The sequence below is a fragment of the Notamacropus eugenii genome, chromosome 1 (genome assembly GCF_028372415.1).
Source record: "Notamacropus eugenii isolate mMacEug1 chromosome 1, mMacEug1.pri_v2, whole genome shotgun sequence".
NCBI lineage: Eukaryota > Metazoa > Chordata > Mammalia > Diprotodontia > Macropodidae > Notamacropus > Notamacropus eugenii.
Window position 1 is genome coordinate 63,836,276 of NC_092872.1, and position 15,611 is coordinate 63,851,886.

General features: G+C 37.8%; 1 protein-coding gene across 5 annotated transcripts in view; it reads right to left on the minus strand.

Moving 5' to 3' along the window:
* Nucleotides 1–1,794: 1,794 nt before the first annotated feature.
* INVS (inversin) overlaps nucleotides 1,795–15,611 on the minus strand; it is a 244,110-nt gene continuing 230,293 nt past the window's right edge. For all 5 annotated transcript variants that reach the window (XM_072604510.1, XM_072604503.1, XM_072604529.1 and 2 more), the window contains 3 exons: nucleotides 9,412–9,644; nucleotides 7,630–7,710; nucleotides 1,795–2,197 (listed from right to left, as the gene is read on the minus strand). In XM_072604510.1, the coding sequence (XP_072460611.1) occupies nucleotides 2,082–2,197; nucleotides 7,630–7,710; nucleotides 9,412–9,644 (430 nt within the window). In that variant the 3' untranslated portion in view covers nucleotides 1,795–2,081. The remainder of the gene's footprint in view (nucleotides 2,198–7,629; nucleotides 7,711–9,411; nucleotides 9,645–15,611) is intronic.

A 15,611-nucleotide genomic window follows, 5' to 3' on the forward strand; every position in this document is an offset into this window, starting at 1 on the left:
CGTAAGACTTGTTACAAATGACAACCATCAATATTGAGTATTTGTAATAAGTGCTCTTAGCCAAGGGCACCATTGATCACATGTAGAGAGAAATGAACAGAAGCAGGAGAATTTCAAGGCCGTCTGCTGCCTTTTGTCTTGCTGTCTACAACAGAGGCCCCCACGCCATCAGTCATCAAGTTTGTTCTTCAGTGTGTGCTGTTAAAATGATTTATTGTGATTCCAAACATTTTCTGTAGGACAAAACCCTGATAATGAGTTTCATATTATTTTTCTGTACCATAATGTTCTTTTTCCATTATGGTCAAGTGTCTTATCACTGTACAGCCATCTATCTGCAACACTGGCCAGTCTCACCACTTAATCTAAATGATCTGGACTATTGAGATTTCTACATTCAGAGAATAGTTTTCTTCTGACCATCTGTGGTTGGTAAAACATTTTATAGCTCATACTGTGGTGTAATATTTCACGATTATTCATTAGGAAATGCAACAAGTAGTAAAATTCAGTAGCATTTCCCTTTTCCTTCTTGTGGAAACCTTCCCAATTAAAAGTAGTCATCTCAAAAAGAAAATAGAAGGTAGTTAATTCATTCTGTGCTCCCATTCGTCACTCATTTGTATCTGACCAAATAGGTCTCCAAGGATGTGTAGAAAAACTACTGGACACAGTTCAAAGTTGGAGGGGGTCATGTGAGTAGTCAGAAATACTGATAGAATTTCCAGTACAGATTTGGATCTGATTTGAATAATTTCTCTTTTCTCCCATTCCCTGCTCAGGGGAGAGAAAACTTGCACCAACTTAAAAGTTAAGAATACAGTTTCCCTTGCTTAACCCTGTTCTCTGTTGGGAATGTTCACTGGAGATGAAGTCACTGTGTTTATTACTGGACTAGCACTGTTTATCACTAGGGCACCAGCCTAAAGATGGGCATTTCAGATATATGCCTTTTTAACACATTTTTAAGGACAAAGGGTCTGTTCTTCATGGCCTATAGGTACTCATATTGTGATAAGTTGCATGTGTATCTTCCTAACAAGTTTTTAATTTGCTAAGTTTTAGCTTAGATTTTAACTTTCAGCTTTCTACACTGGACAAAAATGCCTTATCCTGACTCTTTCTGCTCGTAAATATCAAAATATTTTGCTTCTGTGGTAAGTACAGAATTCTTTGCAAAAGCTAACAGAAATGTTAAATACCACACAGATCTTTAGGTATTCTACTGTAGACCTGCCAAGTTCATGCAGAATGAGACTACTCTTTGGGTCTGACCATTCAATTGATTATCAATCTGCTTTGATGGTACTAATTTTAAAGTGAGCCAACAAGTAAAGCACTTTGCAAACTTTAAAGTGTCATAGATGTTAATTGTTATTACTATCTAATAGCCAAAGTGAAAATCACAGTTTAATAAAGTTAATTTTTCAGTGAAGACAAGGAGTTAGAACTTGAGATAACTGAAGCTTTTGATAAAGCTAGGGAGCCTGAGGACTTGGCAAAATTGATAGAAGTTGTATTGTTGAGGGTTCTGACTTGGAAACAATAGTGAATTCATTTAATTCACTTGATTGCCATTCGGTACCATTTAAAAGTGTTTCCCTTATTTAGAATGAATTATTACTCTGGCTTATTTCTGCCTTCCATTCCATAACCCACATCTTCAGAATCAGACCTGATCTCAGCAAGTTCATGGGGGATGACCTAACCTCACAAACCATCATTACCCAGATTACACCTTGTTTTGCTAATCACCATTACTTCCCTGACAGATATTGATAATAAATACCATCATTTGCACGGTCTATTCCATTAAGAAAATGGTGTAGGCTTAATAATACTAGTGACAACTATGTTTCCCGATCATGAGGGTGAGAACATTTATAAAACGAGTTGTACTAAAGAATCTTCCAGCTTTGACCTCGTAAGCAAGAACATTTGCTTCTGTTGGTTTTAAACTTCTGTAAACATTGCCCCATTTCATGGCTAGATTTTTAAAGGTCACTGCAGTGTAAAACTTTGATGACTTTGCTAATGGAGAACCAACTGCTTTGGCTGTCCCACCTCATGAAGACAGTCCTTTAGTGACTGGGTTTTTGATTTCTTGTTTTCATCTCGGTGGCTGGTCTCATGTTGTAAGAGAAGTTCTTTGATTTTCCGTTATTCTCAAGCAAGGGTACATACTGCAGGTTGCTTACTGTTAAAACAAAAGGCAAAATAGATGTTCCACATCATTAGCTTTAGTTCAAAAATAAGTTCCCCAGGATTGATAAGATGGTTCAGCCTTCCTTACATTTTCTGACTGGTGTGACCCATGGATTGATGATAATAAGTCTAATTGACTAAATTGACTGAAATCTAAATTGACTAAACCCTGTGAAAGCAGAAACTTAACTGTTGTAGAAGGATGATTGACTTTACCTCAGTAAGATGCCAAGCTAGGTGGGCTTGTGTATCAGGGAAAGGGAGGAAGAGGAGGTATCGACTGGAGTTATCTGGCAAAGGGTTCTTGGCAGTTCAACAAGTTGAGCGTCCTTCTGGGAGGAGGGTTTAGAAAAGAGTTGAGGACAGAGCTTTGGAAGTTTCCTCAGGCTTTTAGGGGGCTGTAGGAGTATGAATCATTTTAGGAGTCACTAAAATCATTCAGGGCAAAGAAATGGCAAGGTTACCAGATGTCTCCTGAAATATGGTGCCCAGTTTCTGCTCTATTTGCAGTTTTCACTTACCGTTTTATTCCTTGGAAGAGAGCTACCAATGCAATCCTTAGAAACTTCATGCTAGGTTTCTTGAAGTTCCAGTTGGGGGAAGGGTGATGAGTATAAATTTTCAGGGATTAAGATAAATAAGGAAAGGATCTTGTAATTGCTACATGCGTTTTTTGACTGTATACTTTAAAAACCAGAAAATAGCAATAAAAGTAAGGAATATTTTAAACGTGAAACAAAACTGATTGAGTTAAGGTGGGTCAATTTATCAATGACTATCAAATCATTTCACTTGAGTATCCATAGATATATACATAGCATATACAAATGTGTTTGGATTAATATATATGGTACACATGTGCTGTGGCTATAAAATCAGACTGATTTTATGTGTGGTATGGATAATTCAGTTTCACTTTAGATGAGAGGTACAGAAATGTATGGGCAGCTAGGTAGCACAGTGGATAGAATACTGGACCTAGAGTTAGGAAGACTTTTCCTGAGTTCAAATCTAGCCTCAGTGTCTTGACAAGCTGTGTGATCCTGGGCAAGTCACTTAACCCTATTTTCCTCTTTTTCCTCATCTGTAAAATGAGATGGAGAAGGAAATGGTAAACCGCTCCAGTATCTCTGCCAAGAAAACCTCAAGTAAGACCACGAAGAGTCAGACAAAATTGAATTGACTGAACAGTAACAAAAGTTTATGTGCATGTGTATACATACATACATATATATTATATGTATATACGTGTGTGCGTGCGTGCGTGTGTGTGTGTGTGTGTGTGTGTGTGTATGCTTAAATTTAGTTACTCGACATCCAGGAACATTTACTGGTTAAAATAAGTTCAAGATCCTGATCAGTATTTAATGAAAAAAATGCATTTGGTATTAGTGCCTTAGGAAACTAATAGGAAAAGAAAACTCTTTATTTCAATCAATAGCTACTTTAAAAAAGTTAATGTTAACATTAATCTTTTTCAGGACCCTTCATATGACTGGAGATTTACTATACCTAGAATACATACAATATGCTACTTATTTTAGTGGAATTTAATATACTTTCCTAACCACAGAACTTGCCAGCTTATATTTTAACACATGTATAGCATTCTTTTCCTTTATTTTAAAAAAATATTACTGGACAAACATTATAGAATAAGGAATTATGCAACACATCATAGTTTCTTGATATGTACATTTGACTATACCAATATATTTCATTTTTACTGATCCTTGCTAGCTACATTTGGAGAGGCTTGGTAGAGTGGATAGATAGCCTTCAAGTCATGCTTCAGACCTATACAAACTGTGTGTCCATGAGTCAATCTATTAACCTCAGTGAGTCAGACAATTTTCTAAGGCTCGAAAATTATAAATTACAGATAAGCTGCTTATCTGGACTGATGAAGTCAATGGTCCAGGTACATTCCCCCTCCTCCAAATTTTCTAGGATTTTGAAGTTCTACCATTTAAAAACAAAGTTTTCATACCATAATGACAAATTAACTCCCCAAAAGTAAACTCATATAGAAACTCTTCTATAGGTTATCTGTTTCCAGTCTTGTGCTGGAAGATTAACAAGGATTCCTCAAACCAGCCTAGTAGTATTGCTGATTAAATTAAGCCATTTTGATCTCTGTACCTTGTAGAATATTGTCTTTCATCTCTCCCCACCCCTGCTTTTTTTTTTTTTTAAATCAAAACTAAATTAATGTTAGTGCTGGCAGTCACTTGTCACCTTCCAAGACAGGATTTGCTTTATATAGAATAAGAAAATCCAATGTAAGGAGAATGTTATCATAGTTCCTTATGGTTGGAGGGATTCACTGGCCCTGGCATTTTCCACTGACAGCACTGAACTTATCAAACAAAAACACATCTCGAAGATGAAGTTAAAGTTTTCCGAACTCTTATTAATTAGATAAATGAAAATGGGTATTGTTCTAAAAGAATTTTAAAAAAAAACGGAGAAATGTCCTAACTGTCCATTTCATCACATTAAAAAAGTTAAAGGCCATGCTACTCTTCTGCAGTAAGACCCAAGATGGCTTGTAATCATATACAGGAAAAGGAAAAAATCTCAAGCTTGATAGCTTAGATTCTCCAGTTATTCAACTTGTATTGTTTTATGGGGGTTAGAGTTGAAACAATATTTTATCTACTTTCTTAATGTACTTAATAGAAAACTGTCAACGTATAAATAACTAATGGCAATATATGACTTGCCTCCTTCTGTCTCTTCTTGTCCTGTGTCCTTCTGTGTCTTTATTTACCAGAGTATTTGTGACCGTAGTTTTCTCTTGAAGTTTTTGTTTATAGAGGCAGCATGGTGTCACAGAGTGGAGTGCTAGACTAGGAGTCAGGAACATACATTACATTATAATGTAATTATAATTACATTCCTCACTGAAAGTGTTCATATTTGTAGGGGAATGAGCTCAAGAGCTTTTAGGGAAATGTTCTGTTGTTACTTTCATTGGTGTTTGTTGTTAGATCGTTTCAGTTGGGTCCAACTCTTCATGACCCAATTTGGAGTTTTCTTGGCAAAGATACCGGAGTGGTTTGCCATTTTCTTTCTCCAGCTCATTTTACAGATGAAGAAAGTGAGTCAAACAAGGTTAAGTGACTTGCCCAGGGTCACACAGCTGGTAAGTGTCTGAGACCAGATTTGAACTTAAGTAGATGAGTCTTCCTGATTCCGGCCTGGCACTCTCTATCCACTGTGCTACCTACCTGTCCCTTTACTTTCAATACTAGTTCTTCAAATTTAGCAAAGTGTGACCTTTGGCTGAATAGTAAACAGATCAATGAGGGCTCAAGAACTGTCATTTGGAAAGGATTCTGACTTACAAAGTGCATAGAACCAAAAGCAGCTTTCTGGGGGTCCATGGGTAAGGGGATGATGGGCATGGGCCTTGCATTTGTATGCCTTCTGTTTGTCATTTTAAATTACATTATGGTATTTTCTTACATTACTGTTCCATACTTTATCAATCCATTTCCCAATCCACCTTAATTCAGCAAACATTAAGTACCAATTCTATAAAATTGGAAAATTAGGTTATTTTCAGATTTTTTTCAATTGCAAATAATGGTAACATAGATATTTTTGAAAAGCTGTGTCATTATTCTGAAAGACTTATAATGAAAATTGCTATCTACCTCCAGAGAAAGCACGAAAGGAATTGGAATGCAGATTGAAGCATAATATTTTTACATTATGTTTCTTGGGTTTTTTTTTTCTATTTTCTTTTGCAACATGGCTAATATGGAAATGTTTTTTCCATGATGTCACAAGTATAACCTATATCAAATTGTTTACCTTCTCAAGGTATGGAGGGGAGGGAGGGAGAAAGAATTTGGAACTTAAAAATTTTTTTAAATGAATGTTAAAAATTTTTTACATATAATTGAGAAAAAATAAAATAAAAAGATAGGTCATTAATAAAGGATCTATCATATGATTTCATTAGTGTGAGAACTCCTACCAGTATATAGACCCATCTATAACTTAGTAGAAAGTCTTCGGGAATTTTCTGTGTATTAGTCACCTGAGGCTAATGAAGATTAAGTAACTTGTCCATGGTCACTTACCTAGTAAGGTCAATGGAAGGATTTGGACCTAGATCTTCTTGACTCCAAATCCAACATTATGGGGAGTCAGGAAGACCTGAGTTAAAAATCCAGCCTCAGCTACCAGCTGTATGACCCAGGGCAAGTCACCTAATCTTAGTGTGCCTCAGTTTCCTCAACCATAAAATAGCGATAAGAATCTACCAAACCAGAGCACCCACCTTGCAGGGTTTTTTGTGAGGAGCAAATGAGATATTTGCAAAGTGCTTACTTGGCCCAGTGCCTGGCCCATACTATGCACTATATAAACATGAAGTTGTCATTATCCACTGTGCTGTCCTGTTCCTCTCAAACGTAAGTTTATAAAAATTCCTTAATAATGTTTTTATGATATCTTCCCAATAACAGAACTGTTGGGCGTAAAGACTATGATCGTTTTGATAATTTCTATAGTTCTCTGCCATGTCACTCCCCAAAAGTTTCTACCACTTCTAAATTCCATCGGCAACACATACATATCTCTTCACAAACCTAACACTGAGTATTATCATTTTTATACACTTTCACCAATTTGATGAATAAAATAATTTCTTTTCAACAGTAATGCAAGAAGGCATTGGAGAGGGACTTGTTGTGAGTGGAAGCAAGGTTGCAGCACATAACCAAGAACTACAAAGAAAAATGGTGGCTATCATCAAATAAAGATCTAACCAAAAAAGGAAAAAAGGGCTGGTCAGCTGGTGAGAGTCAGTCAGTGAGTCTTTTGCCTGACATGGTATTCTACTTAGGGATACAAATACAAACAAAGGCTATCTGCCCCCAAGGAATTTGGTGAGTTATTAAGTCCTACAGACTTAGGAGTGTGGGTCCACATCTCTTGTCTAGCTAAGTTTGGGGATGAGGTTCATGTGATTTTTTTTTTTTGACATCATGAGGGTGCTGGTTAGGCACATGAACCAACCATTAGCTGGCGCACTACTTCAATGCAGGGACCGTCTTTATTTTTATTTGTATTCGCATCCCCAGCACTTAAAAAGAGTGCCTGGCACATAGTGAGTGCTTAATAGATTAATTAATTGACTGACTTAATTGACTGACTGACTCTCACAAGGGGTAAAAGGTTACATCTGTGATGGTTAAGGAAGTGCCCATATTGACAAAAATTACAGGTACTGGAAATACAGTAAAGAAGCACTAAAAACTCAAGGTATACCCAGAACTATCATGAACACATTCCCAACAGTCCTCATCCTCTAAGGCCTGGTGGTTATACAAATGAGGAAAAGATGACTCCTGGAACAGACACCACAGACATGACCAGTGACTGCATGCCCACAGGACCCTGACTTACCTGAAATAAGGTGCATTGCAGAGAGAGGAGGTTTTGATGACGGTCTTATGGGATGATGTGCTTTCCCTTCCCGAGAGCCTCCTAGAAGGAAACAACAGCCATCAACCAATCTAACCCAGGTAGAAGGCTCATATGGCCCCGTGTGAATCCAGATTCTCATTGAATTGAAAGTCCTAACTTACAGATATCTGCATAAACAGAACCTTGATCCTGTGTGTGTATTTATGGGAAGGAGCTACCATACAGACCAAGGGGACCCTGTGATTAGGATTCTATTAGAGGCTTTGTTTCAGAATGTCTTTGTTTTATTTTGTGTGCAAGAGTTATTTGAAAAATAATTGTATCACAGTGTCATAGATTTAGAGCAGGATGGGACCTTTGAGAGCATTGATTTCAATATCCTCAGTTTTGGAGGCTGAGAAGAGAGTGACTTGCTCAGGATCACCAAGCTAGTAAATATTTGAGGCACGATTCGAACTTAGGTCTTCCTGATTCCAAATCCAGAGCTGTATCTATTTTGCCCCCTAGACTTGAAGTAAAAAAAAAAAATCTTTTTCAGTTCCAGTTCCAATATTCACTAGCTGTGTGACCCTGGGCAAGTCACTTTTCTCTGAGCCTCTGTTTCCTCAGCTGCAAAATGGAGATTTGTATCGACTCTCACACTGGATAAATCTATTGTCATTCTATTTCTCAATAATAATGATGATTGCATTTGTAAAGAGCCTAACAAATATCTCATTTTAAACTCACAGGAGGTTGAAGTAGGTGCTAGTATTAACCCCATTGTGCAGATGAAGAAACTGAGGTAGGCAGAGGTTAAGTGATTGACCAGGGCCATTTGTTTAGTAGAGGCAAGTTTCAAATTCAGGTCTTCCTGACTCCAAGTCCAGTGTTCTATCTACTGTACCACCTGGCGGTCACTTTTCTTTTTCACAGAATCATCAACTCTACGCAGATCTTATTTTGATTACATCTTTCAGATAGCAAAAGTTACTAATGTTAATAGAATCCATTATCATTAATAAATACTTAATCATTACCTTCTGTATGACAGTGTTGGCTTCCCCAAAGATGATTAGCCATACTAAACAAATTCTATGAAATATCTCCCATATGTGAACTGACCAAAGCTGAAAAAGATAATGTATTCAAATATGGCAAGCTTTTTCTGTGCCATCTGCTGGCCTCTGCTTGTCATCTCCAGCTTCCTCAAACTCCCTCCAAATTCCCATTTAATTTGTTATGTCAACCCAAGATATATTGAAACTGTGATGGGGAAAATCATGATATGGAAGGGATGACTCTATACTATATGCTTCTGTAGAGCCATAAACGTCCATGTTTTGTATGAATTAGGCAACAGATTAGCATTCTAAAGGCAACTGCAGCTTTGCAACTGCACATTGCCACTGTGTAAAGGAGGGGATATGTATGCCATGAAGACTGAAGGAGAACCATTCTTCCAAAATGTGAGTTTTTGTATTTAGATACCAAAAAGCATTTAAAGGGATTCATAAAACCAGTAGTGACACAGAAAAAAATGTCACATGGGGACGTGTCACACAGCATTGTCTGAAATGCCAGGGGTCATTGCTAAACCCTTGAAAATAACGTGTGAGTTCTTTTGTTCATGGGAGAATTTCAGAACATACTTCTACAAAATCTGTCACGTCTGGTTCACACTTTATAATGGGGGGGGAGGGTGTTGGTTCACTCAGAATCCGAGCATAATCCAACGAAATTCTCGTTATAGATACCCAACTTCGGGAGAAAGGGAATTACCATAGATCTGTTTGAGGACAGTTTGCTTGTTCTGTTTGATGAGGGAGTTACTCTTGTTGGTAGGTTTGGGAGTTTTGCAGGATGAGACTGGTTTTGAGGCCTTGGCATTTAGCTGTTTCTTCCAAGCAACCTGGAAGAGAAAGGTGGCTCTCTCTTGTCTCCACTTGTCTTTATTTTCTTCCCCTTGTCGCTGAGCACTGCAAAGCTCAGACAGTTTCTTCCGGAGCTGGTAACTAAGAAAAAGAATATCACTTATTTGAGATGAGCTAGTTTGGTCTGAATTCTATGAATGAGGGTGTTTAAGGAACTTGGGAAACCACAGTGGCTGATAATTTAATCAATGAAAATGAACAAATTTAATTTCAAGTATTGTCATTACCATCATCAGATAACTTTTTCCAGGCTTTCTCTGGATACACAATATAGTAGTGGCTGTATTTAAAACTAGGTTATTTTGTTAGCAGAGCATCCACTCTAACTAAACATACACCAAAGAATCCAAACCAATTTGCAGATATAACATGTATTTGGAGGTTGGGAAATTTGTTTTTCTTTGTTATAATTAGCAGGTTTTTATCAAGTGCATTCCATATGTAAAAAGGTTTGTTTGGTTTTTTTTACACAGCAACATTTTCATTGAGACTAAGGTAAGATTCATTCAAAGTCAACTTACTAATTTAATAAGTATTTATAAAGTATCTATTAATGGACAAAACTTACTGGAAGAAGAATGATGAAAGAGATTTGAGTGAAGAACATGAAATAAAACTATTTCAATTAAATTAGCATTTATTAAGCACTTATTATGTGCCAAAGTGGGGATACAAGGGAGAAGAAAGTAGTTCCTGCTTTCAAGAAGCTTACATTTTATTTGGGGCATTAGTGAAGGGATAAAGTGAACTTAGAAAAAAATTACTCTACCTGGAGCAAAGGGACAGAGAAACATAATGTCTCTAGGATAAAGGAAACTATCTTTTACCCGGGTCAGAAAATTTATTGTTTTCAGTTCCGAGTGCTTCATTTTATCAATCTATTTTTAACAATTCTTTAGGTTTTATTGGTGCATTTTATTTTTATACTTGTCATTTCCCATTTTTCTTACTCCTGCATTAGCCCTTCCCTCTCCTGCCCCACCTCCTGCCTCCTCTCCCTCTTAACTTTCCCCCCTTCCCCAGCCCTTTACATATAGAAAAGTCAGTTATGCAGAACCAACCAATACAGTTGGGTGGTATATGCAGCCCTTCACATTCTTTGTCCCTTAGCTCTCTTAAAAAGGGAAGTATTCTCCAGGCCAAGATTGGCCAGTATAGTGTCTCAAAAGTCTTAGTCCAGTTTTGAGCAGTATAAAACTTAAAATGATACAAAAACTATATAAAGTTTTAAGCTATGTAAAACATAAAAGTGGACTCAGACTTTTGAGACAAATTCTTGGGGGCTCTCCTCGCCCTGCTCAAGCTCCAAACTCCTCCCTCTAGACCTGCTCTGGTATTTCCTTCCCCTCTAACGGACTGGGAGGAACAAAGGCCACCTAGCATCTTTAGTGAATTAAGTCCCTTTGCAAGGTAGCCAGTCCCAACCTTGTCAGAAAGGCTGTCACACAGGGAATTTCCTTTCTTCTAGGATCAATTCTTTATTATAGAGTTTTGACATTTTCTCAGAACGCATGAACTGTAATCCTAAAATGGTGTTACACAATTTCACCCCTTCAGAGGATATTTTTTTCTTTCCAAACTGAGCTTCTTGAATCTAAGTATATCAAATACCAAGTAGGTCTGAATTTGTTTCTTAGTTACTAACACTACAGACTTCTTTAATTGTATATCATTCATTATCATTTATTCTCAGGGTATATAGACTGACATAAGAGAAAAAAGGTCTTAACAGTGGGGATAATGATTTTAGCTCAATTCCAAAGACAATGGAACAGTATACAACAGCCCCATACCTGGGATCCCATGAACAACCTATACGCTAAATAGACAAATCTCAGGAGTATAAAGGCATTAGATTTTGTTCAATTTACTATATAGCCTCAGAAAAACTTGAACTGAAGGGAACTTCTTAATTTCTTTGAAAAAATCTTTGAGCTATAGGATTTGAGTTTATTATTTCTCGGACTAGATAGGAACAGGGTAGGTACTTTTTCATTGGGAGAGAGTACTCTTGATGAGGAATCCGATGTAGGTTGGCACTTCTGCAATTTAAGGTCTTAGTGAGCTGGCAGTGGACCTGAGAAGTTAGACTCTCTCAGAGTCCCTTCAACCATTTCTCTTACAAGACAGTTTCAAGTCTCTCTGGTCTCCTGCTTGCCTTTTTTCACTTGTCAATGTCTTCCTTAAAATGTAGGCAGCTACTTGATTTATGGATGAGAAAACAGAGCCAGAGAAGCTGACCTGGGATGTGCTCAAGGTTATACAGTTAGTTAGTGGCTGATCAAGAGCTCAGTCCTTCCTTCTCACTCCTGCCTAGTTCTTGAAAAATCCAAAGCTAAGGTCTGAATTGTCAATTGACGATTATTTAGAAATGAAACGGAAATATCTTTCAAATTTATCAATTAAATCAATGGGAAGACAATTTAAGGAAAATTCTCCAGGAGCACAATTACTATGTGAAGCCAGATTAATATGAACACTGTGTTCTGGGCCACTTTGGCAGAGATGAGTCATGATTTCTAAAAGAAAAGACTACGAGTCTAGATCAGGGGTGGAGAACCTGTGGCCTTCTAGGTCCTTGGGTATGGCTTTTTGACTGAATCCAAGTTTTACAGAACAAATCCTTTTATTAAGGGGATTTATTCTCTGAAGTTTACACTTGAGGACCTAGAAGACCACATGTGGCCTTGAGGTCACAGGTTTCCCACCTCTGCTCTAGAGCTTTTGGCTTACAGAGTAAATTGTTATAGTCAGTTCTGGAAAGACTTTGAGATTATGGGAGATCCTCCATAGATGGCACAGTGGATAGAGTGCTGGACCCGGGGTCAGGAAGACCTGAGTTCAAATTCAGTCTCAGACACTCACTAGTTATGTGAGTCACTTAACTCTGTTTGCCTCGGTTCCTTCATCTGTATAATGAGCCAGAGAAGGAAATGGCAAACCATTCCAGCATCTTTGCCAAGAAAACCCCAAATGGGGTCACAAAGAGTCAGACAGGACTGAAATGACTGAACAACAACAACCTAGTCTAAGAAGTTTTATAAAAAAATAAAGAGAATGGAAGTTTGTAGCAAATTTGTTTCCTAACATAATGCTTTTTTTTTTTTTGCCCATTTGTAGACACTAACTTGATGGCAGACTACATACCATGTAGCTATCCTTCACATAACCTAACTTTAATGTTTGCTAAGCATACTATCTTATTTGATCCTCACAACAACCCTGTGAGGAAGATGCTTTAATTATCCCTGTTTTATATATAAGAAAACTGAGGCGGACAATAGTTAAGTGACTTGTCCAGGATCACATGGCTAGTAAGTGTCTGACGATAGGGAATAGTCCTGGTTTGGCTTAGACTTGTGATTTCTGCTTTCCTGTGACTTGGCTACTCCCACTTAGGTTCAGATGTAGGTGTCCCTGTTGCTAGGACCCCTTCTCTACTGCAGGGGTAGGTGTTCATTCAGGAGGGTGGAGAAGTGGCAGGTGAGCTATAACACTAAGTCTGTTAGACCTTGTAGAAGGGGGAAGTTTATATCTTGATTTGGACTAAAGGAACAAGTCCAAAAACTACTCTTGCCTCCCCCCTCCCAAAACCAAACCAAACCAAATCTTGATAAAGTTGAAAACTGAAGTGGGAATGTATTAGAAATTCACATCATCTTTGGACAGAGAGAGCTCAGACTTGTTACCAAATCCCAGAATACAATTTCTAGCTTATATTATAGAGTATTTTAAGGATCATAAAGCACGTTACATACATCATCTCATTTGGAGACAACCCTGTGAAAATGTGGGCAATTCTTCTTCCCATTTTGGAGATGAGAAAACTAAGACTCACACCATATAAGTGACGTATTCAGTCACACACCTAATAACTGGCAGAAGCTAGAACTTAGAATCAGGTTCCCAAGTCTGGAGCTCTCTCTCCTTGACACCAGCCTGCCTGCATGTCAGTGCTAGCACCTGAAACCAGAAAAACCTAATTTGGGGAACAATTAAATGAAAGTTAATTTTATCACAGCATTACCAGGCTATAGGTATGGCAAATGTTTGGAATTACCTTGGAGGTGGTAGATATAGGGTAATGATTATTCTAAGGGATGACAGATGATGAAAGCATCGGTAGATTCAAGAAAGCATGGAGATTATATAGTCCAGCATTTCTCAAACTTTTAGTCTAGAGACCCTTTTACTCTCTTAAAAATTATTGAGGACCCCATAGAACGTTTATGTGGGTTATTTCTATTCATGTTTGCCATATTAGGTGTTAAAATGTTTTAATATTATCATAAAAATGGTTTTGTTTTCAAAGCCCCCAAAAGGTCTCAGGGGTCCTCAAAGGTGCTCCAGGGCACACTATGAAAACCACTAATCTAGTCAAGTCCTCTCACTTACAGATGAGGAAATTAAAGCCCAGGATAATTATGACTTACTCAAGATCATCCAGCTGTTTATTGGTATGACCTCTGAGACTAGAGCCCACAGTTTTGATAAATGTGTGGACTGGATAATACTAAGAGGTTCCACTTAGATGGTTTACAAAGGACTTTCCTCAAATAACCTTGTAAGGAAGATAGTACAGTACTATCTAGCATTCTTATTTTGTGGATAAGAAGACAGACTCAGAGAGGTTGAATAACCAGAACCTGAACTCAGATCTCTTGATCTCCAGTCCAGTGCTCTTAATTTGACTTCAAGTATTGGCTGCATACCAGCCATGATACTAGATCTATATTATTGTTAAGTCATTTTTTTCAGATGTATATAACTCTTTGTGACCCCAGAGATACTAGAGTGGTTTGCCATTTCCTTCTCCAGCTCATTTTGCAGATGAGGAAACTGAGGCAAACAGGGCTAAGTGACTTGGTCAGGGTCACACAGCTAGCAAGTGTCTGAGGCCAGATTTGAATGCTCAAAGATGTCTTTCTGATACTACGCCTGGTGCTCTATCGACTGAACCACCTAGCTACCCTAGATCTACAGCAATTTATTAAGAAAGAGCTACTCATGGTTGGTACTTGTTGGCATATAATATCAAGCTGGATACCATCCCACCATGTCATTTTTATTTTTCTCAGTCTTAAGGTGGAAGAAAATAACAAACAAGGGTAACAAATATAGTCATTCCCCAAATATGAATCCAATAAGTGCAATCAGGCAACTCTCTAAAATTCCAAGTTTCAGATCAGGTGGCAACCTGCTTTGGTAGAAGCGTTTCCTCATCAGGAGTGGGCCATACTAGTGAAATCTCAGGTCTTGTTCAAAAAGTACAATCAGGGTTTTTCAATCCTTAGAGTCTGATTCTGCATTCAGGAACAGGGCTGTTTTGCAGCAGTTCTCAGACTGTATTCCAAACAGCATGACTGGCTCTCCAAGGGTCACATGGTTTGAAATAAAATAATTTATAAGAATCCTGTTGAATTACTCCTCTTGGTGATACTACGGACCCAGGGTTCTTAGGAGAGAGTGCAGGCTAGTTAGCTGATCGTGGAAACTTATAGACAGAACCCATCAGAAACTACCTGTTCACATAGTAAAGAACAGATGTTGTTCTCATCATTTCAGTCAGTGAACATCTGTCTTTTCAAACATGGTTTACTTTTCCGTTAGCTTAGATTTTGTTTTGTCTATTTCTAATGTTTTCAAAAAGAAACATAAGAAAAAGCTTTCTTTCATCTTTCTCCTTTTCTCCCTACATCTGACTGCTTTTGATAGTTTCTGTGAATTCTGATGCTTTCTCTTTGTTATTCTTATAATGGTCCTTTAGTGATAGGTATCTAACACTGCATATACATACAAACCCGTGTGCGTGTGTGTGTGTGTGTGTGTATTACCATCTTCTTTTGACAGTCTTTTATTACCAAATACATTAACATACTCTTTTGACAGTCATCTAATACTGAACATATCAGCATACTCCTAAGAGAGCCCTCTAATACCAAACAGACCACCATGCTCTTCTGACTGCACCATCAATTATCCTCTAAAAGGCTTTCATTCCCTGCCTTTTATCCTGCAGGGGCCATCTCCCCAGAATGGGAAATTGCT